Source organism: Catharus ustulatus, chromosome 6, assembly GCF_009819885.2.
Source record: "Catharus ustulatus isolate bCatUst1 chromosome 6, bCatUst1.pri.v2, whole genome shotgun sequence".
Taxonomy (NCBI): Eukaryota; Metazoa; Chordata; class Aves; order Passeriformes; family Turdidae; genus Catharus; species Catharus ustulatus.
In genome coordinates this window covers 11,273,416-11,299,858 of record NC_046226.1, presented here as the reverse complement: position 1 = coordinate 11,299,858, position 26,443 = coordinate 11,273,416, and the positions used below count along the sequence as shown (strand labels likewise).

Genomic DNA, 26,443 nt, shown 5'->3' with positions numbered 1-26,443 from the left:
TTCTGGGTTTTGAAGCTGGATTTTAGGTAAATGCTGCTCAAACTTATCAAATTCATTTGGCTCCTTTATAAGACCACAGTAACTTGACAGCTAACTCACATGGGGTTGCCTTAAGTCATATGCTTTTCTCTGAGGTTTTCCCTGGTTTATCTCAATTTCATTATTTTCTAAACTGAAAATTTTACACCTTACTGACTTTCATAGTTTGAGAAAAGTGGAGAAACAACAGTTTCTAAGCATGTGACCCCTTATGACTTGAATGAAGCTTAAGGTCCTATTTTTTCAAGCCAGGTCAGGTTTCTGCTGGCAAAAACCCTCTCTGCATTGTCAAGCACCCAAGTAGTTGCATCTTAATTTTTTTTTTTTCCCTCTTGGACCTGCATATCTTCTATTCACCTAGTGCCACTGGACAGATTTTTAGTTACTGATGGTTTTCTACCAGCCTTGAATTTGTTTTTTTTTGTTGACAGTGACCTCTGTTAAGAGGAAAAACTCCTTTATATACACAGAGGAGAAGTTGCAAGTGAAACCCTAAAGGTGATACAGTCTTTTATAAGGTCAGGTGTCAGATGGTTTATGTATTTATACTTTTGTGTAATGTTACCAGAACAGAGAAAAAAAAAAGGCAAATGAAATACAAATTTAAAAGTCCATTTAATGAACACACAAACTGTGTAAAGACAAGTATGAGTTTTGCTCTATCCCTCTAAATCCCATACAAAATATTTCTCTGTAGCATGTTATGTGAATGAACAGCAATGTGCTTTCCTGAGCATTTTCAGTCAATTAATTTTATTACTCCATTAGACATTAATATCTGATTTAGTGAGTATATGCAGTTCAGAAACGTTAGCTGTTAAAAACATTCCTTTGGATAAGGAACTTGAAGATTTTGTTCATGTAAATCTTAAAACCAATTCAGCTGATATAACTACAGAATTTTAAACAAATGTGAGAAATCTCACTTTGGTTTTGGCATATTACTGCTCAAACACTGTAATGGACCACGGCTCTTTCTCAAGCAAAGCTGTCAGTCCAGATTAGTTTGTAACCCTAGTTCCATAGTAACCATAATTACTCCAGGAATATCATAGTTCTGGACAAGAATAAACTACTCCTGGAATATTTTTCTAATAATAATTTTCCATTATTTTATATATTGGCAATATTAGAAATGGTTTAACAAAACAGTACCATTCTTGTATGGGTATTTGTTAATACAGCCATATTTTAATTGGTTTAATGCATTAGTGAAGTGTACTATGAGACTTATTTTTTTACATTGGATTGTTTGTTATGTTGGACTCTTTCCTTTATTTTTCCTACCTTTCAATTTCAAACCAGAAAGTAGAAAGATGAGCAGAGTTTGACATCCAGTGTGTTCTGAGTGCCAGGAGAATTGTTCCCTGAAGGAGACATGCACTTTCTATATCCTGCTTGCTGTTTATTATCTAGATTAGTGAAACTATGTATGATTGCACCTTTGGCTCCAATTAAGCCTCTTCTAATTTAAATTAAGAAAATATTAACTCAGTGGCTACTGTTGACTTTGTTCATACTTAGTATTGCATTATCTTCCTGATTTTTTTTTTTAATAGAGTTGTTACATGCTGATCATTTATAGAATTAGTTTCTCTTGTGAAACTTTATTTTTCCTGTTTTTGGAAAAAAGCCTCAGACTTTTCTCTGGATTGCATGTGGAATTTTTAAAAATATACCCACCCCTCTCCTCACAATCCCATGAACGGCGAAGGAGGGTTTGTGTTCATGCTGCTGCAGTGAACGGACCCCAGCAATGAGTGCCACAAACCTCAGGTGCAAATGGCCTTCCTGATTGTATTTGTCATGGCTTTTCATTCCTACCCATGGCAGCGTATTTTTTACCAGATGTGCAAAGTCCTGTGTGTTTCAGGAAGTCAGAGAATGCATGGATAAACAGGACAGCCCTAGAAGCTAGTTCTGAAGCAGCCTGAGTTCAATGCTCACAGCACTAATTGACTTAAGAGAAATGACCCCATCTGAGAGCTGCATCGCTCAGCTGTGGAGTGTCCCATTCAGATGGCAGATGGGACAGCAGCTACCTCTCCAAGGTTGGGACAAATATTGTTTTACTAAATTCCTGTCTTAGATCTCATAGCTCTTCCATTTCCCACGCCTGCTACACTCACATGCTGACGAAATACTACAGCTAATAAAACACTACATTTATTTACAAAACTTTGAGCAGTGTCTTAATTTGTTCCTGCTGCTTGCTCAGTGGGATGTTTGTCCTTAAGCCTGAAGCTGCTGCACCAGGCAGCAGAGCTGCAGCTGTTGTGTTTCTGCTCTTTCATGTTTCCTGTCACAGCTGTTAAACAGGCTGACTTGGCTGTTACTCTAATAAATGGCTGCAGCTTTTGTTCCATCTTTTCCCACCTCATTGACCAGACTGGGTGGTTCCATCACAGAAAGCACTACACTCTCATGGCTTTCTTCGTTCTTTACAGGCAGGAGGCTTTTTATATTTTTTCATTACTGTACCCATTGTATTCTTCCAGAAAATATAACTACAACTGTTCCAATCCCACACCCTTTGTATCACAGATGAGACTTACTTTGAACTTTTGTATCAAAGCAGTAACTTTATTTGAGTCCTCAGTTGCTTTTCTTAGGTTGTTTTTCTACATCTCTTCCCAATCATAATCTTGTGAATAGCCTTGCTTAGAAGGCTCTGATACAATGGCAAAATTCTGTAGAATTTTTGTTTTAATCAGGACCCACTGAGAACTCACCACTTTGGTGAAACTTATGTGACTAAAAAACAAACTCATATTCTTGCTTTTCTTGTATGAACATCTGAGATCTTCTGAAATCAAGTACTTGGAAGAACTCACATTCTGGTCTCTCCCCTAGGAGTGAATTTCTGAATGGCATCATAGCCTAGTCCAAGTTTTAAGGCAGTACTTGTGTACATTTGTTCCATCTACAGGAGCACAAGGAAGTTGGTCCTGAGGTTATTTCTACTTTGGTGTTCCTCTGGTTTGCCTGCTCAGAGTTGCAGAATTAATTCAGAGCAAGGAGTTCCTAGTACTCACTGAAAGCCATCTGCACTGAGCTGCTCCTCTCCAAAGCAAGGAGCATTCACCACCTGTGAGATGTAACCAGGACTGACTCCTTGTTCCTATTCTTGGAACTTGCATTCTAGAGTGGCTGGTAGTTCACAGGGAATAAGGCACCGCACTGAATTCCAGTTTTTAGAGGAATCCTAGGAAGGTAACTCTTCATTTTGTTTCCCAACAGTTGGTTGTTACAATGTAAATCCAACGCTAGAATAGGGCTTATTTCTCCTGCATAGGGTGATTATGAGCCTGTTGAAAGACTTGACATTATGCCATCCCTAGGGCTTCCTGTGTGCTTATAAAGCACATATTTGCATATGAACAGTTTGGATTGCTGATTTAATTAAGACTGGAAATAATACCTTTGGACGTCTTTTTCCAGGGTACTTCAAAGTTTCTTAGTGGATGTAATCTTCTGACAAGGAAGACCTTCCAGTTGCTGCTGGATTTAATAGACTTGTGAAGAATGCTTCAGTAATGAACTAGTGAATTCTGATTCAACCTTGTCACTTTCCAACAAAACTTCCCTGGTAAAAATTTCAGAAGTGCTTCAGTGGCTCGTTTGCTCTAAAGTTCTGCCTTTCACCATCTAGTCCTTAAGTAATAACTAGGAAACTTTTGTTCTCATGAAATATGCAGGATCTTTGCACATCCTGAATGTCAAGTGTAAAGAACAACCCACTTCAGTCTACCTCAACAGTGTTTGAATCAGATATTCCCTGCATAAACAAATACAAATAAAGGTATTCAGGTTCCTTCAGGTGAAGCCTATGGAAGGCACCAAGTTAAGTGCCATGTGCTTTGTTATATATAAATGTAACATGGACCATATGTAAATGCATACACAGTCTACTGTAAGTCCTGCAAACTATCCAGGTTCATGACATGTCTGAAATGATCAGATAGTTTCTTAAAAAGAAGGAGGGCTTTGGTTTTAACAGAAATTCAATGACTTGAATCCAGTCAGTCCAGCCCTCTTTCCCCTCTTTCCTCCTCTTCTGAGGTCAGGGTTTACTTCCATCATCATGACCTCTCAGTTCTTGGATCCAAGTGTGAAAGAGCTCCTGTAGATTCTGAAGAAGTGACATAATTCTGTCTTCTATCTGTATGCTAATTGCTGCCTGATCTTGTCTAGTTTGATGGATCTGAGTCCCAGGATCTTTCTTAATTTTGAGATAAGAATACAAGCTGGGAGCTGCTTAGAGGAGTTGCTGAAAGTGCATTTATCATACCTACGAGGTGAGGAGTTGCATGGGGATACTTGCTGGTGTGCATCCAGCTGCCAGTGTGCTTCCAACTGCCAGCATGCTCCTTGGCTTGCTGGCACTCAGTAGAACTAATGACCTTATAAGAAGGCTAAATTGTATTTTGACAGTAAGCTTTTCCTAAATAAGCCTGGTAAAGTTACTTTTATGTGAATGATTAAAAATGGGCTATTACGCATAAATCTGAAATGGAGTCTGTCCATTGGTACCCACAGGTTTAATCTGTAAGGTGTAGCTGCCTTAATCCAGAGCAGCAGCCTCTGTGTAGTGAGAGGCACTGTGCATTCATGGGGCTGTGTGAAGTAAGTCTCAATTTGAATGGCAGGGTAGTTAGAAGAGCTGGTACCAAGTTTTCCTGAGTGTGAACTTAAATTGTAATAGGAAATTTTTACTGACCTCTCATCAGCATTTCATTCTGTTTTAAAATTACCAAAACAAGTATTTGGTTAGACAATCTATTTTTCTATTCAAAGCTTGTAATACTCAATCCCATATAAGAGATGGAGCGTTTCCCTGTATCAGGTCAGGTGTCAAACATACTGATACTGGAATAGGTTTGTTTGACACCACCCCAGTAAAATGCTGATCACTTTTTGGGTGCATGCTTTTTTAAATTTCACTGTTCACTATGACTCCAAGTGCAAGGCAGATTAAAGCAAATGCTGGGATCAGATCCATTCAGTGTAATAAATGCACATGTTTCTTCCTGTCTGAGAGCTCTTTGTGTGCTGCTTGGCTGAGACCATGGTGGCTTAGAGCCTTTGTAGGAGTGAAGGTGCTGATGTCTGAAGTAACCAAGTGTTGGTAAAAACAACTGTACTCATTGTAGGGTCAGGTTAAGAACTTTATAAAATTCATGTCAGGTTCTCTTGCTGGATTAATGTAAACTGCTTTGTTTGCAGGGTTTATTGTCATCCCAAAACCAGGCCAATTCTCCAAGTGGAACTGTAGTATAGCCATCACACTACTGCTAGCAAATCTCTGAACACAGGACAAGAAGTAATGACAGTGGAACCAGGAGCTGTTCTTCAGGCAAAGAGCATCACAAATTATAATGTGGCAGAGTGCAAACATGGAATTATGTGAATCACATAGTGACTTGCAAAGGACAAATGTAAGGAATTCTCACTACAGCTGATCCTGCTAGGCTGCTCACCCAAGGAAGAGTTTGCATTGGAGAAAAAGCAAAAAGCTTCCTTTAGTGCTGCAGGAAAAAAGTAGTAACATTTTTGTTTTCTTTATACTTTTCAAGTCCAGTGTAATTTAATCTCTCTATAAATATATAAATAAAGGAGATTATATATATATATATATATAGTGTAAAATAAGATATGTTTCTTAAATTCAAGTAAGTTCAATGGTTAAACTAGTACTTCACCATTGTTTATTTTGCACTGATTTTTTTAACCAGAGGTGGCTAGAAGACAGCCTGGAATGCACTCATGGAGAATGAAAGTCATTACTTTCTGGCTTCAAAATGTTTTTCAGGAAGATGGATGCTGCAATCATAGATTTTTTTAAAACAAAATTGTTTTGCACTTAAATAGTTTAATGCTTATAGAGAATTACTTTAAAATTGGTGTCCAGACACCAGAAAAACTATGTTGTGGAAAAAAGATCCTTTGTATCTATTAAACATTTATTTTAATATTGTTGTTTCCAACTGCAATCGGCTCTGTATTATATGTATAAATAATGTAATTCAGTGATGGGGGAGGGGAGTAATGGATCATTACACTAGAAATTCTCATTCAGTTAAGAAAGTGATATTTCTAATTCAGAAAATACATATTAAACTATCTTGAATATGCATTTTTGTTTACTTTCTGTTCAAATCCAATCACTTTTGATGTAACCAATTCTTTGTTGAATTAAATGTTTGGTACAGAAATACTATCTCAACTTTGTAGAACAAATTCCTTTCAAAAATATCCCACCTAGAACATTGCCTCATATTTAATAGAATTGAATTTCAATTAGGAAACTGAAATACAATTGTTCTGTTCTTGTTCTTAATGGCTTATCTCCAAACACATCCTGCAGTTGCAATACACCATAACAGCAGCAATCTCAGAGCCAGGCAACTTCATGGGGTAAGGATTTTGTTACCGTGTAGTCCCGTGCATTTGGAGTTGGGAAGTGGAAGATCCCACAGCAGTAGCTGTACACGCTTTCTGACTTGTCAGTCAGAAACTGGGTTAACATATTAGAGTAGCATTTCTGAGACTGGTTTGTCTTACATCAGGCATCTCATTTATAATTCAGTGGTCTTAAACTGGTAAGTGTGATGGGGATAGACATATCCATGGATTGGCAGAGGTTAATGCTGCTTGTCCAAACACTTGTCATTTTTAATCAGTCAACACACCACTTAACTTGTTTTCAGTAGTGTCTGCAAAGATTAACCCTCCATGTCCAGCCCTGGAATGACTGAAAATGGAAGTATCCATCATATGCTTCTTTTATCTTGCGTAGCAGTGTCCACAACTGGGATTTGCAGAATCCTGCAGGCAGAGTAGAACAGAGGCTGCTTGCCCAGAACCATGAACTTGCCCATGGGTGCACATCCTGTATCCATGGGCACATGTTAATGCCCTTCCTGCTCTCCAACAATAAAGCTGGGTAGAATTTTTTAAATTACAAGTAAATTTAAGATATTTTCTGGCACAAGAAGTGATTTGTTTTCAGGAAATGAATGAACATTTGGGGAGAAGCAGCTGCTTGTAACTAAGTCTTATCCTTGCAATGCAGCCAGCATGTAGAGAACTGCCAGATCCGTTTATAAGCTGGGAATTAGTTCCCTACTTTATTCAAGATGGAGCTGTGCTTTACAATTCTTATCTGTCTTCTTCTAATATATAGGAATGGGGAAAATACTGAAACTGAGCAGGATTATTTTTCAGAAGTTTTGTTTTATTAACATAGTGGGTTTAACTGTTAAAATACAGATAAACCTCATCACTGAAAACTAGTGTAGTTATCTCCCCATAGACTTCTATAGAAGTGCTTTATATGGTCTGAGTCAAAATGAAACAGTTGAAAAAATACGCAATAACTTAAGACTTTTTTCCTTCAGCTGGAAAAATACAAAACCAGTAGGGAAAGAATTGCAATATCCAACATCAGGGGAACAACAGCAGCTGCTCATATCAGGGTATGTCCCTGCCACAAATCATCGTCCAGCAGTACACGGGACACGTGTGGGTTTTCTTTTTTCAGCCTCTTCTTTATTATTAGGGCAATCATCTAGAAGCTTGAACTGCCCATACCACACTCTATTCCATATAGAATAAAAATATTTTAGTAAGAAACTGGATACCAATAACTTACCTGGAAGGAGCTTAAGACCGCTACTGTAGATACAGCTTTTAATAAAAATATTTTTCCTACTATATAAAAAAAAAAAAACTAAAAGTGAGTGGAACACAGATAATCTCAATATGGAATTTTAGCTGGAACAATGAGGGTAGGAACTATACTTGCCAGTTCATGGTTTAAAGCTGGGTGTATTTTAGCTATAAAGCAGGTGGGAAAACTCAAGTTTGCCTATTCATCCAACAGGCAGAGAAGTGTAAGTTGTCTCCAGAAGTTTAACAGCAAAGAACTTGTTAGGAAATAAATATCCTTGAAGGAATTGTATGTGCCAAACTGAGTAAGATCCACCTGAAAGCGTAAAAAAAAAAAAAAAAAAAAGAAGAAAAATTCCAATGTGGTTCTTCACTTCAGATTTGCAACTTTATAGCAAAAATGATCTGTTGAACATGAAATTGCGATTCTCATTATAGCAGTCTTACATCCCCAGAGAATGGGATAGTACACAAGATGTTATTCTGGTAGCCTTTTCTCTGCAGGTTAAAACTTACAAAAAATCTGACTTCATCTTTTTCCTGGTATATGAATTATCACTTACCTGATATATTAATTATGGAAGCAAACAATGGCAATAACACTTTTGAAATCAGAAAGGTACCTTGTTCCAACATAGTTAGATGGAATTTTATATTTTTAGTCAAAATACTTTAGCATCTGTGGTTTGAGGCCTACAGAAACAGATTATGGGAAGCAACCAATACAATTAATATATCTCCATCAGGAATATAGTTTTGATAATCTGAGCTTTGACCTCCTATATAGTGCGAGCTAAGAGAGATCTGAGTCAGAACAATCCGTCAAATGTGGGTAGTAGGATTTGTCCTCTATTTTGGTAAGAAATTAACAACAGTGGAGAGTAAGCTCCCTTGGATCCAGTTAGTTACCTATTTTTAGACCATCAATTTTAATGCTACTCATTATGCTCAACTCCAGATACATGAGCACTAAGCAACTCATCATCTTTCTCTCCAGAAAAAGCACTGGATAATGTCATTGCACCTTTTGCTCGGCGTTCCAAAGGTAAGAACTTGGAGGTTACTGTTGCACTGTGTTGCTTGCCTATATAGCTGCAGTCCTTAATTTCATTTTCTAGGTGTGGCATCACACCTTTCACATATCCATCTATCTATCTGTCCATAAAAAAACCCTATGGTAGGTATTCAGACAATACTGTATTGCCTTATTGTTGAAGTTCTATATTCTGTCAGTATGAGCTGCTAACATGAAAGCATTCAGACATGGGGAGATGATTTCACTGAAATGTAACAGAGCAGGAAAACTCAGCCAGTTACTGTGGTTTTACATACCTTCAGTGCACTTTGAGATGCTGTGTTCAGGAGAAGAGTTTTTGCTTGGAGCTAGAGAAAAGCAGCATCCACGCAGCAGGAGTTTGAATAAATGACAAGGAGCATTTAGCTGTACCATTGTATTCTGCTGTTTCCCTTTGTTACAGTGTTCTCACTCTACTGGTGTAAAGCACTTCCTCCACTAAAACTTGGCTCAGCCTTAGCTCAGTCTTAGTAAGAGAAATCTGCTCTTCTTTTGGCACACCTAATGTGAGTAGCAGCAGTAGAGGTTTCCCTGCAGAGCCTTGCTTTAGTCTTGCTTTAGTCTTGTTCTATAAAAATTCTTTCCAGGGTTGGGATGTTTTTCCATTCTTGCTATTGATATTCTGAAAATTTGCTATGAAGAAATGACATAAATTGAGCAATGGTACACGATGCAGGTGGACGATATTTAACTTGGATAGTCAAATTTGAATCAGTATCAAATACTCCCACAGTCTGCACTGTGGATATTTTCACATGTTCAAGAATCTCCTTACAAATGTCACGTTGATCCTCAATACAGTATGTGATAATACCGTTTTCTAAACATGAAGACAAATATGTTAGACAAGTATTTTCAAGCAGTAGATGTCAAAAGGATTCATAAAGAACTTGAGTCTCATGAGCTTCTCCACATGGAAAAGCTACAATGGGGAATTTGGGCATGCTCAAAGTTGTCCAAAATGTCCAAAATTTACCTGAACAAGGATTAGGATCTAATCCAGTCACAACAGAACCCTACAAGTGTTGAGATGCCTCTTCATACAAAAGAAGTCAATCAATCAATCAATCAATCAGTCACAGCAAAAAGTCCACTTATTGGACCACCTCAAAGTGAGTGAAGAATAATTTTTTTTACAAATGCACAGCCCTGTGGAATCTCAGAAGAACAGCTGAGAACATAACAGGCATAATTTTTACTCTTACAAGACCATTATGTTAACCTGTACTTTACTGCACAGTGTACCTTAATTTGTTAGAATAAATAGTCTGGATCTAGAGCAAAAATCTCAAATTGATGCCTAAGGATTGGCTAAGTGACTCAGATGAGATGTGCTCCTCCCCGGTGCTCCATTTTCCATGGTGCCCCCCCAAAGCAGTACCTCTCACACAAAATTCCCTTTGCCTCCTGCTCATGGCTGGGTTTTTGAACAGCAGCACCAGAGCCCAGTGTGTGATTATGGAAAAAAATGATGATCACTTCCCAATTATGAGCAGAGTAATGTTTAAAACTATTAAAACCTCCAAAAAAGTTATTTGCCAAACCTGTTTTGCATGCACACTTGGTAGGCAGATTTTTAACCCCCAGCCAAGTATGACTTGCACAGACTTTTGTTTTCTAAATAACAAAACTGTTCTGTAACACATCACCAGATTTAAGTATTGCAAATTAATTAATGCAAATTTTTAGATCTCAGGAATTTTAAAATCAATGGTATCAATTTGGAATAAAAATTCTTTCCTAGTAAGATAAAGATGTTGCCTTTTACTTTATTTAGCAATAGGAAATACTCTGTTAAATTGTTACTGGTGATGTGTGTGCCAGATTTCTGAAGCACAATCAGCTACATGCTTTTACTGCTCTTTTAAGCAACTGGCTGCAATATCAGTATTACAGTATAATACAGTATACAGTATCAGTATATCCCTGTTATCCCTGATTAATGTTAAGATCAATGGCTTAAAGCAAACTATGATTAAGTTTTACTTGCTTTTGAATCAGCTAAAAAATATGTTTATCTTTGAGTTAGATTATATTACATAAAAATACTAAGCAGTTACAGAAACTGCATCAAAATCAAGAATCTCATATGATTGCACAATTTACACATTCTCAGTAAAACCTGAGGCGGAAGTTACTGCATACAAGAGGAGAATAATTTCCAGAGCTAACTGAAAAAAAACTCCAAAAACCCAAACCTTTAAATCTAAAAAAATCCAAAAACAAACCAGCAGTTAGCTGTCATTTTTAATACAATTTGAAAACTTAAATTCTGTAGATAACATTCCATTCCTAATACTTGAGCTCAAAGAATCCTTTCATGCTATTTTTAACCAACCTCCTCCTCCACCAGGTTCTAAAAGGAACAAGTACTTAGGAAGTTCAATGCAGAACACTCTCTGTGCTCTGCCAGAACAATGCTTTAATTAAATATTGACCCCCTTCAGGAAAAGAATATCAAAATGGTAGGAAAGCAGCCCTCAAACCTTGTGGGGTTTTCCTACAAATTGTCAGAGCAAGGCAAAATCAGGCACTGCTGTTCTTGTTAGATCTCTAACAGAAGTATGACTGGGTCTCTCTCACTGCATAGCCAGGCTTTTCCTCACTTCTGTTCCTTCTATAGCAGGCAAATGGAAATGTTTCAGTGAAGACTGAAGTGCCTTCTGTTTCTCAGACTGTTGAAGAAACAACAGAAGTTTCAAATGTGCTTCAGTGGGCAAGTGAGAGTCTACACCTCAGTATTTGATGCAATAAATCTGACAGACTGGAACAGAGGAGTTCCACCACCTTCCTTAGGTCCCTAGAAAACTGAATGCAATGTAGGAGTAGGACAGGAAATCAATTTGGCTACTCTAGGAGAAATTTAATTTTGGTAATTCTCTCAGCAGAGGTCCATGTTGATTTGTTTTTTTCTTTTTTTCCTGGACTTTCCTAAGAAATGCTTTTAAAATAAATAAACAAGATTCAATTTCTTTCTGAGAACACCTTAAATACAATTAGAAGAGAAAACCCAAATAATCAGAAAGTAAAAAACCAATTACAGCTTCACCCCATTCCTTTTTAAAAGTTACTTGCTTTACTTGATGCTTCTTTAAATCTTGCCTAAAGGAACTTCTTATAAAACCTACAAGAACTAAATTAGTGGAAAATATGGCTTCTCCTGTAGAAGGATTGTTCTTTCCTAGTTTGTGGAGGTTTTCTGAGGGTTTTTTGAGAAAAATCTGTATTTGAAAGTTTTCCAGGAGGAAAACTTCCACCTTACCTTGCTGATACAGCAAGTGAATACATCGAGTATTTTTCACATAGCTGATATAGAAACGGTTTTAGTTTGCCAGAATTTTAAATCAGATTTTAATTATTTTCATGTCAAATACACATGTAGAATTTTCCCCGATATCATTTATATACGGGATAATTAAGTTTTTAAAAGATATATTTTTATTTGCTCAAAATTTAGACTGAAGCCCTGAAGAGGAAAAAGCATGATTGCTGTCTTTGCCAAGCTTCAACTAGAAAACTTAAACTCAAGGCAGACATCAAAACCAGGTGATTATATTTAAAAATAAAGGTGGAGCTGACCCTTTAAGTATCAGCAACTCTAACAAGAGTGTACGGAAGGGATTATGAGCTATCAGAGCTTCTAAATTCTAACTCTGTATGTCAGGGATTTGGGGGGAGGGGGAACTGCATCAAACCAAATAAAGATCTGTGTTTAGGCAGACAGAATAAACCCAAATAATCAGCTTAAGTAAAACATTTGTTTCTAGCTAACAAGCTCAGTGCTACAAATTACTTTCTCTAAATGGGCTGACAGTTCTTCCACTTAAATACTACCTGTCTTGGACTTGCCTTTGAAATTTGCCACAAATGCTGAGGTACTTGCCCTGACATATTTCCTACTAGTCTTAATTTTTTGTGCATGGTTAAAGCTCATGTACTGGCTGCCTTAAAAAGGTTGGGACAAAAAAGAAGAATAGAGACAAGCATCAGTAGTGTTTTAGGTAAGGTTTGGACTCAATGCAAAGAACTACGTTGACTGAATTATGTTCATGGTTGACAAGGACTGGAAACAAATTTAATTTCACACCACTTGAAACATGACACAATGGTCTCCTCACCTTTTGACTTTAGTCTTCAAAATTGAAGTGATCTGAAGTAATTTGCCAGAGTTCTTGAAAATAAGGGTGCTGTAAGGTTTGATGGGCAGCAGTTCTCATTGGGGTCATATTTTATCAGTGCACACAGGAAATAGATACCTTTGTAAGGCAATTTGTGCACAAGAGAAGTCTTTCCTTTTCCTTTCTTTAAAAGGAGGATTCAAAGCTCAAAATTCTGTGTTAATCAAGCCAAGAAGAATATTTAATCATGCATATTCAGAGAATATTACAATTTACTGAAAAGAAAGAATTCACCTGATTTAGGTAATCATTCATTATTTATGTCACTGGCCTTAAAGACACTATGGAAATTAAAAGCCAAATAAGATCAAGATAGGCTCAGATTTCCTCTGCTGTGCCTGTAAGGTTCATGAATGGGTGACTGTTTCTGGATAGGAACAGAAGACACTGCTTTTGGGTCAGCACAGATTTAGGATTTTTGTGGTGGTTCCCTGAGCAGAAATTGCACACAGCTGTACAGCTCTATCATGGATATTGAAACAGTGAGATTAGTAACTGTGGGAGTGCATACTTACTGCTTGAACTTTTGGAGTTTTGTTACCAGGACTGCTTATCACTTCAAGGATTTTTGCAATGTGGGCTCATTAGATCCAAGAAAAAGGCTGGAAACTGCAAGGTAAGAGATGGTATTAGCACTAGAGAAGACACAGTTAAACTGTCACTTTTGGTGAAAAAACCCTTCTTTTATGAGCAAGAGAACATGTTAGAATTATTTATTTGTGGACAGTTCAATACCTATCAACAACTGGAGGATAATGTGAGCAGCAGAGCAACAGAGCTGCTGGTTTGGATTGAAGGAATAGCTTGAGTTATTAAATGGAAATCTGTAGCTGCCCTCTCCTGCTGGTTTGGGGCAAAATATGTAAAGAGATCATCCCTTGTGGTGAAGGGCAATGGATCTGGGATTGTGTTTGCTTCTAGTAAAGTGGTAGATCCTAGAAGACAATGTATTCTCCTCATTCTAAGACAGCAGAATCAAGCAGTCCCTCTTGCTATGTATGCACATAGAAATGTATTTATAACACTCCATTCCTAACACAGGTTCTTTACAAGCAGCAATACTGGAAAGATTATAATTTGAACTGCATTCCTGAGCTTGATCCTCAGTTAATATAAAACTTGCACAGAGTCCTTGAAAACGTTGTTATCATATAAGAGCAATCTGACTTTAGTCAGGTCCACTAACATTTATTTCCTGCACTTGTTGCTTTTTTGCTTGTGCTTATAATTTAAGGAACAGTTCAGTAGCACCACATGACTCTTGAAAGCAAAACACTCAGCCCCTTTGTAGACACAAGAAACTTCTTTTTAACTGTTTGCAAATTCAATCAAACAGCTGGCTGCACACTACTCTGAGTGTCTTCATAACGCCTGGAGTAGAGGAAGGAGAGAAAAGATCTGATTCACATTGTGCAGCTGCATCAAGACATGCAGCTGGGACTAGCTTCTGTGTAAAAAGTGTGCCATATGTAAAACTGTAAAGTCAAGAACAACTGTGCAAGCCACTGAAAAGTGCGATCCAGGAATCATGATTTATAGGGAACAGAAAGGGAAACAAGATTTGAAAGATCAGCAGGGCTGAGTAAAACACTAAAAATTCTTATATAATGTTCTGTAAAGCATTAAAGCTTATGGAACCATTCAACAGCAACAACTGCAGAAAGCACTGAAAAAGAAACAAACCTATCCAAAATTGCCTTTAATTTGGCAAGGCTGTATCTCTTTCAATTCATTAATTTTCAATAAATATCCCTCCTTTTCTCTGAACACACCTATAAGGTCTCTGAAAAAGTTCAGTGGTTGCAAAGAGTGAAATTTTTTACATTAGCTGAAACTACAAGGAAATTATCTTTGAGGTTTGAGATTTTTCCCTAAGAAAACTTAAGTTTGTACCATGTAATTTTCTAACAAAGCTAGAAAGCCCAGCTGATTCAAGCTGAAATCAAAAAACAAGGCATTCTTAAAGCTTTTGGTCACAATTTACTTTGCAAGAGTACTGCCACATTTGGGATTCTTCTTTTTACAGCTTTCTGGCTGGAGAAGTAGAAATGTTTCTACAAGTTAGCAGGCAAACCATAATGGTTGTCATTTAATGTGATGGTGATGGCAGCAGCTGCACTTGCCATGTGGAGGAGGAAAGAAGCAAAGCAAATGTTATCAGTCCTGGTTGCATATCAGAGACAGCAGTGTGGGAGGAGAATAAAGAACTGCTGCTGTTGCTAGGGCACAAAGATATTGAAGAAATACTCATAGTGGGTATTTTTCCTTTTTTCTTGAAGACCAGTGACAAATTTTTTGAGTTACAGTTTCATGATCATCAAAAATCTTCAAAGACGTAAATTCGTGTTTTTCTGAACTCTTCCTTCATCACAACCTGATTTCAAAATAAACCAGCACACAAGACCTTAAGAGCACAGCGGTCTTAGACACACTATACTATAAATCAAAGTCGTAAATCAGAGGGATTGCATTCTCCAATCTCCTCTGGTTTTGCAGAAAGTATTAGTAAGTCCACAAAAAGTGGGAAACATTTCACCATTAAGTGCATTAACAAGACTGAAGATAATTTGTGATGCTCATGAGAGGAAATGAGCCATACTCTAAACAGAGATAAAGCAGAGAAAATGCATTTTTACTAAATATTAAGCCATTCGGGAAAAAAAGTTCAAAAATATTTCTTTGTTTGTACTGTGTTCTCTTGAACTGTTTTATTACTAACCTGCCACAGGGTGAAGAGAGTGCCAGACCAGACGGGATTACTGCCTCATGAACCCTGCAGACTAAGCACAGAAGCTTCTTCTACAAATCCATGGAAACAAAGATCACATTACCCAAACCACATGCTCCTAATTTGAGTTATTTACCTTTGATTATCTTGATTAATGATAAGCAAAACCCTCCACTGAACACAGTACCTTGTGATTTTGTAGAAAACACAGCCAGGACTCCACATGCCAATTTTGTAACTATAAAGCCCATTTGTAAGCAAACATTCAGGTGCTCAGTACCAGTGTGGGGAGGTACTGTGTGCCTGCTGAGAACAGATACTCCTACAAGATCCAAAGTCTCCTAACTTTAGGGTGTTCTGTTGCAAAAATAAATAAAGTATTTCCACATATTACAAACAGTAAGATATTCAAGCAATGACTGTAAAATAGTCATCATAAAAGAAATCACGGATTATTTTAAGAAGAAACTTCCCAAAATCCAGGGGTGGTAGTATCACAGCAGTAAAGCTGCATTAAAATAGAAAGTAGCTCCAAGCATGAAGATATTTGTGTCCATAGTATGTAATGCAAACCCTGTTCTGTACATCATGAAAAGAAAGGCCTAAGCGCATAGGGACTATCACAGAAGAAAAGGCTGCTAAACAGGATAATTAGATTAAATTATTAGAGTTTTTCTGTTTAGCAGTACTGTAATAGGTGGCTTTGGCTTCTCCTATGCATTTCTATGACTCAAAAAACTATATTCAAAAAATAAAATTTCATTAATGGAATTTAAAAATCCTTGCTTTTCAAACATTAGTAAAATAACTTTCTGAAACTGTTAGGAGAGATGGTAACAATTAAATCTTAGGAAAACCACTATCTTCTGCTCTCTTTTGTTTGTGTAACTTCCACTAAATGTAGGAATTGAATGTAGAAAGAAAGAGCTGCAAAACTGAACCCTACTTCCTGTGTCTAATTAACAGAGAAACAAAAATATATATTAATAGAGGATAAAGAACAAGTTTTTAGGTTGGAGGGACCACGTGCAGGGTGTAATGCATATCAGTCATTTCAGGTTTTAGCCAGTAACAAAATTGTTTGTTCAACATTCTCCTAGATCAGGAATACAGTAACTGTTGACACATTTCTTAAAAAACTGTACTTTTATTCATGGATAAACATTACCTTTTCAGGGTAAAGAGAAAAATACTTACATACTTCATTTTCAGTTAGATATCCTCATATAAAATTAATTACCTTTACTATTATGTTTTCTTGTTGCCCATCCCTCTGAAATATCCCATTTCTGTACTCATACAAATGCAGCAGAGAGAAGAATTCAGTAAAAAGGTAAACATTATCAGTGCTTCCAGTTATTTGCAAAAAGAATATTTAAAGAAACCAGCACTTTTTTCAACATTAGTAAAAAATTAAATTTTGCCACCATGGTGAGACAACAGCTACAGATATGGAAATGGGGAATGAGAAAGTCCAGGAAGGAGAGGCCAGGCTTTCTGCTTCTGCTCTCACCAGGGCTACCAGAGGATTGCAAGGGCCATCCCCTCCCAGGACTTCCTGCAGCAGGTACTAGAGCTCCTTTGGGGTGCTGGCAGCAGCTCTGGCTGCCTGCTGCCTCCCAGGGCTCTGCTGCAGGCAAAGATGTGTCTGGGCCTTTTCTCTCCCTGCAGCAGCCACTGCTGCCCCAGACAATTCTGCTTCTGCCTAGGGATGACCCTGAAATAAATGCATGCTACATTTGCTGTAAAGCTGTTCCTGAACCAGGTCTTTTACCTATGTACTCAATCTAGAGATTTGCATACCTGGTACCTGTTGTTCTGGATTTTTTTTTGTTTTAGGCAATGGCTTTCTCCTTCCTAGAATAAAATTTTAGTTGTGTCCTTTTTAGTAAAAAACAAACAGAATTCAAATACCATGGTCTTCATCTTCCAGAAGTGCATTGATACCACCTTTTTCAATTATACTGCTTCTGTCATTGATAGCTACCTTGGTAATTTATTTTCCACTCAACTTCTGACAGTATTTATATTTCAGTATGTCCCAGAATAGCTCAGCTAACAATTGTCAATTCAATACTCTGCAAGATGCCTTAGTTTTTACTGCATGTATTACTTGCAGTTTCTATTTCCCCAAGTTCTAGCAGAGCTACAATATTTCACTTCTAAATATCTCATTTCCTCTCTAGTCAAAGTAATTGTCCTTCAGGTTGAAGATTTGTATCAATCGCCTCAAGTTACTGCTACGGTTAAAGGACTGTGATTCACATCTGAATTGCAAATTAAAGGCTAACCTATGTAGTTTAGCTTGCTGTTGCTGTTAGGCAATAATTACAGTTATAAAATTTATCTATTTTTCAGAGCCATTCAGTAACTGCTCAGCTTTTTTCTTTTATAGGCTCCAAAGGCCTTTTAATCTTGCTGTAATGCCTTTATGTAACGCTGCAATGCCATCAACAGAGGCAGAAATGATCACATTTTTGAAAAACAAAGCAGGTACTGATCTGCGCGATGACAGTAGTATGAGTAATTGGCTGGGGAGGAGGAGGGAGATTATCAGGACAGTAACTCATTGAGGCCAGAGCTCCAGCAGCCAGCAGGACTTGTGTTCCCAACTGATTACAGTGCTCCTCCAGGCAGCCACATAATCCACTGAGCAGGATTAGATCACAAAGCACTTGGAACAGAGTACCATTTACATCGGGAATTGTAGTAGTAGTGCCCCGTAGAGATAAATGGTGCTTTCAACATCAGGACTTTTGTCATTTATAGTAGAAAAGATATTATAAAATGCAGCTATTCAAATCAATTTAGATTATTATTCTTATTTAAGGAATCAGGCCTTCATAAAAAGAAGTCATGCTCAATTGCTTTTTCATTACATGTCACCAGAAAAATCTGAAGCAGATGCTCTTCTGCTTCCAGATTTATCACTGGAGAAACCTTATTTGGCAGTAATGGTGCAGTGAATCCAATCTATACTTTCTCTTGAGAGATCCTCCACACCTCTCAGCCACTTTTTTCATTGCTTTAAATGACCAAACTGCTGTTGATTAAACAAAGAGCAAGACTGTTTTTCAGTTATTAAATGCTTCCACTATAAATTAACAGCAAGACAATTATGACTTTGTGTAAAGACAAATAGGCTTGACTGAAGTAACATGGATCTCGTGCTTTTTTAAGGAAAAAACCCAAAAGTATCTGTTTTCCACAGTAGTAGCATTACAGTGAACTTTCCTCCTAATTACAGAAGTGTCTCCATACTCCTTGTCAAAAATTCCTTTTCAGTCCACTTCACTTTTCTGTTATACTCTATGATTTGACAAGCTCCACCCCATGTGCCACCACCTTATTCAACATTAAAAATAAGGCACTGTATCATGGCAAACACAGTTCAGACTCAAAATTCAGACCATAAAGAAGTATCAGCAATTTACAGAAGTTCAGGTAAACCCAGGTTACTGATCAGATAATCCCTAACTGCAGCATTTCAGATTACTATTGAACACAAATTTCATTTTGAACTGATTCACCATGCCATAGAAAAGGAGGTTATTACAACTAAGTAGTGTGAAAACAGTCATCTTCTGGAAAACTTTGAAAGAACTTGTATTTTTAAATAATAAAAAAAAATTGGAACATACTGAAATGATGATTCTCATTTCCATCTGAATACCATGCTAAATATAGCAAACCCAAAATGTCTTATTAAAACTAGTACACACTAATGTCTGCTTCAGCAATCAGCAAATAACTCAATTTTAATCTCACATTCTTATGTAGGTCAGAAACAGAGTTACTCCTTTTGTTAGAGATCTGAATAGTCAGTGCCACCAACGTCATGTTCAGGAGCAAGTCTTTATTGTATTACACTGAATGATGGTTGCATATTCAGTTATTTAAATTAAACCCCGAACTGTTAAGAATCCTCTTTTACTTACGAATTTTAAACCCCTTCATTTGCTGTATCCAATTCCAAGAACTGGCTTTAAACCAGCTTTTGATCTAAATTTCTTTGTAGGAACTCTTCCTTAAGCTTTATAGGCTCCAACCTGCTTTGACAAACAGCTCCAGAATTTTTAAATATAGGAGGTATGGGTTATTTTATAAAGAAAATTTAGTGAAAGGCTTTTTTTCCTAGATATAAAAACTGAAAATCCTTATTCATTGATTCCATAGTTTTGAAACAAATGGGAATAATTTTCTTACAACCTCACTGTAGCCCTGACCTAACAAAGAATCTGCTTAAGTTTTATGTTTTGTTACATAAAGCCATTATTTTGTGTTTTGCAGTTAAGGTTGTTGGACTGTGGAATAGATGGCTATGGACTTGACTCATGGGAAACCTGCATGCACCCCTGCCTTAAACAATTGGGTATATTCCACTGGCAAGAATTAAAGGGCAAAGCAGTACAGCACAAAATTCCCTATGAGCTTTATAATCTGTAACAGTGAACAACTAAGTGAAAAATAATTAATTCCACTTTGTGATCTACACAAGGAGAGTTTATGTTTTCTGAGTATATGCTACATACCTTTCATCAGCTCACAAATATTCATGGGCATGAATTCACATACCAGTGAAAGGGAGCCAGAGTTTTCATTGCTGCAGAAACAAATAAGGAGATTTTAAGCTAGAAATAAAACTTGCACACTGATTTGTACACAGCGTAGAAAAAAGTACATAGTTTAACCAGTATTAAAATGCACATGTTCATTTTTCATTGATACTGTCTCATGGAAGTTCTTAAACTGACATCTGAGGTATCATAGTTTTAGTTGATGCTATCGAAAGCACCCACGGCAGAAGTTAACTGATTTATTCCATGAAGCTTTCTGAAGGCATGTTTTTCTGGCCTATCACACTGTTCAGTATCAAGAAATTTCCAGTAAATTAACTGGTACAAGCTTACAATAAAAGAGAGGGAAACCATTACACTGTATGTGAAAATACTTTCTACTTAGAACTCCTGTAGCGTTCTGTTGTAAGGCAATGAGTATCTGGCTGGAATCACTATTTTGCTGACAACAGCAATTTAAAGTATAATCATGATGTAATACATCTGACACTTTATTTTCCATTTCACTGCCCTGCAGAGGCAGACATCCTTAGGTCTTTAGTTTTTCTTCTAACATAACTGCATTACAGTCCATCTTCCCTGCAATGTTGTGTTAACCCAGCTATTAAAAGGTTGAGAGACAATCTGCAGTTCAGCTTGCAGACAGACTGCAGGAGCTCGGCAAGATGGCTGGCCAGCTGGATTACACTTAGTTAACACCATAGCAGCTGAGGCTGAGAATTCCAGAAAGCCAAGCTGCTGACACAATTAGCAGCTTCCCATGCATTTGCAGAAAACAGGCCTGGCAATAACAGTGTAGTACCCAAGCCTTGAACAGAAAAATAAGACAGCCTGAAAGGCAAGAAAAGATATTTCAGAGCAGTCAACAAGTTTTGTGTCAAGTATTTGAATAATGAAGGACACGTCTGCTGTTGCACAGTGATGAAATGTACCATGCAGTAATGGAGTAAATGCTGTCATAAAACGTGATCACTCTGTGAGACAGAACATGTCCCCAGGAGACACTGAAGTGCTTAATGAGGCAAGGAACCCAACTTTATCACTGACACCACTTTCCAAAAGCATAGCTCAGCTACTGCCTAATTCTGAGATCTAAACTTCAGCTACTTGCACAGGGGTGTCTGTAAATTGCCTGTGAAATGATACTGCCAAATAGTTTGCCTTAATCCCTAGCTCAAACTGATAAGTCAAGGTCCTTAAGTAGCAGGGGTTATTTCAGCAGATAAGCTCAGAGTGTGCCTAACCAGAGTACTGAGCCATGGTGCACAGTTAAGCACTAACTGGATATGGGACATGGGTTGAAATCACCAGCAAATCTTACGTATTATGAGATTAAATTTAACTATGCTTAGCATATATTTAGTTTTTAATTTTAATACTAATGTTGAAATATTTTTGGTCTGTTGGAAAAGAGCCACAGAATGCAAGAGCTACATCAGACTTTCTTAACAAAGGCAGACATGTAGAGTTTAGACTTTGAGAAACGTGTTGGTTTTTTCTTTCTGTTGAAATAAAAAGCTGGTTAAGAATCTGCAAGTTGTCTCTAGACCCAAAAGTTACTGGATATTGTTCAAATACAGGAATAAAGAAGAAAGAAATCAATGCACCATGAACACAAAACAACTTTATGTAAACATAAAGAGAGTAGGATGTGGACTCAGACTCCTTAGTGCTTGTATTTATCTCAGATTATTCACTTATTCTACACTAAAGTTGAATTAAACAGAAAAGAGGAAGATTGACTTGCAGCCAGGGATGGATCATAGTTGACTTTTTCTCCTGCCATGAGGCTGTCAGAACTTTAGTCCATCACTGCATTTTCAAATGCAGGGCCCAATAAATTGTTTGCTTGCTGTTTCTTTATTGAGCAGATCAGTAATTAGTAACTGGCTTTATTCCTTCTTGCAGCTTGGAGTAGCTGGGCTTACCCCAAGAAAAAAAGTAGTAATGTGCTGTGCTCCAGACACCAGTTACCATGCCAAGGAGCTACCCAGCAGGAATTTTGTGTTGCATAAGAGTATGGATGATACTGTTTACTCTGTGCTGCTGCAGCATACATTCCAAACATTGCTCAGTGGGATGCGTTGCCAAATTTAACGTTTCAAATTAAGTTTTGATGGAAACCTCTTACATGAAAAATAGACACCATTCAATCATTGTGTACATTATTTCATTGCCCTCCTAGGCTTTAATAAACAAAAAACCCATGCTACAGAAACTCTGGGGAGGAAGCAGGAAACCCAGAGCTTTGCACCCTTTTGAATGGATCAGAGCAGGACATACGTCTTTTCCCAGTCAGGCTTACAGCTAAACACCAAAACAATATTTTCCACTTTGAAACAAGAAGAAATACATTGTATGGGCAGGTTCTGTTTAAAATAATGCTATTATCTGTTGTTAAAAGAGCTCACGTCATCAAAAGAATTTGTCAGTCAATTTATCAAAGGGTTAAAGGCCTAAAAAATGTTTTAGATGAAAAGATGAAAGAGTCTGCAGTGCCTTACCACTGAGTTGTATACATCTGCCCTTGACACAATTAAGCAGAGAGTTTAAATAATGTTTTGATCACAAAGTGAACAATTCTGTCAGTTGTAGGTAGTGCATAAATGGACCAACAGATCTCTAACAATTTAACAGAGAATCAGAAGCCATATTACTTGAAGATGGTTTTCTTTCTTTAACTGATATCATTTGAAGCTCTGAGTTACATCTTGAAATCTCACCTAAGAGCAAAATGTCCCATTTCAGTTTGTGTGTACAAATGAGTCATTCCCAGTGATTTCATTAGGAACTTGATGTATTTAACTGATCAGTAACCCAAGAGGCACAGGTTGGCACTTAGATACTTGGACAGGACAATGCCAGGTCTATGTCTACTTACACACAGTCCTCTCCTCTATTTTCCTAACTGATAAAAAGCACCTATTTTGTGACCATGTGACATCTAGATGATGGATATAAATATAAATGCAAATATGAAGGAGAAACTAATGCTATACACTGACTAAGGACAAATGCACTGCATTAGAACAGTACTTAAAGAGACTGAAAAAAGTATTACCCAAGGAAAGGACTGACACATTTCCTCCAATTATTATTTACAACTAAAAGGAAAACAGCACAAGTATATTCAGTGCATTTGGCAAGGCAGGAATCAAATATTTATTCCTCATTCATCTTGTTTCACCCTTGACCCAGTGGCCAGGCACCATTTAATACAGTGGGTGACATAAATTTGAGTACTCAAAGAAATAACCCCCCAGTGCCAAAGAGAGTTCTCTTTCTATACCACATGCAAACCTCTTTAATTCATGTGTACTTAAAAAGCTTCACTTAGTCTTAATTTTGTGTTCCCTCACTGAATTTAGACATGATTTTCTGTAGAATTTCCATGATTAATTATGGATACCTTTCAAAATGTTGCTTCACATGTTTACTTGCATAGCACGTTTCCCTTCCTAAGACTCAGTTTCTCCAGAAAATGAGAAAATGTTCCCTCTCCTTATCTTACCAACTGCTATTTTAAAAACAAAAAGACACCATTTCAGAATGTTTGAAATTGTAATGAAGACTGTTTATCAATCCTTACTTGACTTGTTAAAGGCTGACTAATGGAAAACTTTCAAATAAAAGAGGTTTTTTGTTAAAATATAAGTTGAGAGAAAATAAAATGAAAAACAGCAAATTAAGTTTGAGTACAGTAAAAGACATTCCAGAAAGCAGAATACAGTAATTCTTAGATAATAAACTACCACCTCCTTGCTCAGAGACATAATGCCTCTTCACACTGCCCTTCCTACTTTTTTTAATGCTGCACCATATTAGCAACACATATTTGAATTTATTCTTTGCTTCTTTCACAAGAAGTAAACAAAAAAAAATTCCCTTTATTTACAATGTACTGAAAATACATTATCTTGGAAAGCAAATGTATCATGCAATCATTGTTCCAACACAGGGGTTATTTGTTGGGTTTTTTTTTTTTTTTTGTGAAGGCGTTGTTTTGTTTTTGGGGTTTTTTTTAAAGCAAAACAGTTTATTTTAAAGCTTTATTCCCATATTAAATTCAGATATAAGATTTGCACTGGACCAAAGGTAATGTTTGGCTTTGATAATGAAGTGCTTCAAATACAAGGATGTGAAAAATCAGTCAATTCTAATTCTGCAGAACTTTAAGAGATGAAGCAGATAAGGGTTATAAAAAAAGTTTTACTTATATTAATTTTCAGGTCTTCTAATTTCCATCAGAATTGACTTTATTCTCTTTCAGCTTTGTGATTAACTGTTCCTTACCAATCCCACTGCCTAGTTCCCTTCACCCACCTCATCCTCCTATTTCATTTTATTTTTAGCACCTACAGATTCTATCCTTGATAATTTTTTTCAGTAATTTCACCTGAGCAAAATCCAGTTCTGGTTTGCTGTTGCTTTTGACATGGTTTTATTATTCAAGAAAGATGCAAACCCAGTCATTCTGAGGGAGGCAGGGCAGAAAACCTCTTTTATCATATTCAGACCTTTATGGGTGTCAGAATAACTGGGCGTCTCAAGCCATGTGATAGCAGTAAATTCAGTGTAGCTGCCTGTTATTAGTTACTGTGACAACAGTCGCTGGCAGGGACTTGGCCTGTGACAATCAGCACTTCGTGAGGCACCTTCCCTGCCTGGTGTGAGGACTCCTTCTAAGGTCAGTTCTCCAGCAGTTTCTGTCCTACTGCCTTGTTTTGGAAGATAAGAGAATTTACTAGCAGAGATGGGGGCTGTTTCATGCCAGTTGCTCCTTGTGTCCAAGAAGATTTCCAGATATGTTTAATTTACAAGTATAAACACAGCCTTACAGTGGAGAAAGCCTGCCAAGAAATTTTGCAGAGAGAAGTTTCTTAAGCAAGGACATTCTAATGCTGTCTTCCAACTAACAATTAATTTGTGTTGTCTTATTCTCTTTTCATCTCCCCAGCTTTCATACTTGCTTCTGTTTAAAAAAAAATAAAACACCCAACAACAAAAAAGTGTTTTCTTTCCTTGCTCGTGTTTTAATTACTAGAAACCTTCCCCTTGCAACCCCTCTTTCTTCAATACAGTAGCAGCACTCACATGAGAATTGTGAGGTGCTCTTCTCATTTTTATCATCTGCCACTTCTGTTTTCTGATCATTATCAATCACGCTGCATCATAAACTTACTAATTAGGCCATCTAAACTTGAAAAATTGGAAATAGTAGAGTAATTTAAAATAAGCCACACCATTTAATACACTCAATATAGACAATTTACATCTAGAGCTATTTAAAAGTGGAAACTGAATTTGAAAATCATTGTGGGTAAAGGAGAGAATCTCTAACAGAGACTCCAAAATGGGGAGGAGACCACAGGACTGTTTTGCTTTAGCTGCTATTTGATAACTGAGAAATTAGTGCTTCAAGCGAGCTGATCCTCAGCCTTCACTAATTGAGAATGAGGAAATAACATGAGGAAAAATCACCACTCTATCCCCACCTTAGGTTTTAATTTCCTATCTAAACTGCTAAATGTAAGATGAAGATTGTAAATTCAGACTACTTAAATACTATTACATAATTCAGTGTAAATTGATTTTTTTGGTAGCAACTCTCCAACCAGTCAGAAACACACTGGCTGTGTTATATGTTCTTATAATGTCAGAGCCTGCTCTGGGCCAAAATAGACCCAAGACAGACACAAAATAAAGTTAGCTCTTTGTTGATTTACTCTTTTATTCTAATAAATGGCCATCCTGTATTTTTTTTTCTTAAATGCAAGTAATTGATTCTCAGGCATTAAAAAGAAAAAAAAATTCAAAATCATATGATCTGAAAAGAAGATCTTATTATTTATGGTATACCAGCCATGGTGTTAATGAACTAAAGTACTTGGGCAGAGAAATTTAGGGAAAGCATCATTGTACAAATTTATCGAAAACATCTTCAGGTATTTAAAGAAATCAGAGAGTATATGTTTACACTACTTGGTTATGTTTATATATTTTCTTCTATAAATTTATTTTACACATACAAGAGAAGCCCAGATGACAGTGGAGAGCTCAAAACAACTTGAGTTGTTTAAATTATAAATTGCAGAATTCTATTACTGTACAAAGACTTAATCCTTTACACATTGTAAAACATTCTTTTCCATGTAAGCCTGTAAAGTTTATTATT

General features: G+C 36.9%; 2 protein-coding genes across 6 annotated transcripts in view; one reads left to right on the top strand and one right to left on the bottom strand.

Moving 5' to 3' along the window:
• Positions 1 to 6,565, top strand: part of WDR20 (WD repeat domain 20) — a 45,449-nt gene extending 38,884 nt beyond the window's left edge. For 3 of the 5 annotated variants that reach the window (XR_004418234.2, XR_004418233.2, XM_033062823.2), the window contains one exon: positions 5,266 to 5,363. Coding sequence is in view for 2 of the 5 variants with exons in the window: in XM_042779405.1 (XP_042635339.1) it covers positions 3,481 to 3,561 (81 nt within the window). In the remaining 3 variants the exon portion in view is untranslated. Of the gene's footprint in view, positions 1 to 3,480 lie in introns of all 5 variants that reach the window. The other 2 variants (XM_033062824.1, XM_042779405.1) reach the window with 2 other exon arrangements.
• A 2,859-nt stretch (positions 6,566 to 9,424) lies between these two features.
• MOK (MOK protein kinase) lies at positions 9,425 to 24,041 on the bottom strand. Its single transcript, XM_042779379.1, is given in 17 exon segments — positions 9,425 to 11,492; positions 11,495 to 11,639; positions 11,641 to 11,770; positions 12,594 to 12,731; positions 12,950 to 12,994; positions 12,996 to 13,087; positions 14,857 to 14,899; positions 15,828 to 16,048; positions 16,932 to 16,980; positions 17,466 to 17,527; positions 17,529 to 17,548; positions 20,224 to 20,294; positions 21,885 to 21,901; positions 21,903 to 21,975; positions 23,678 to 23,712; positions 23,714 to 23,769; positions 24,032 to 24,041. Coding segments are annotated over 17 exon segments (1,335 nt in total). The 3' UTR covers positions 9,425 to 11,364.
• Positions 24,042 to 26,443: the final 2,402 nt, after the last annotated feature.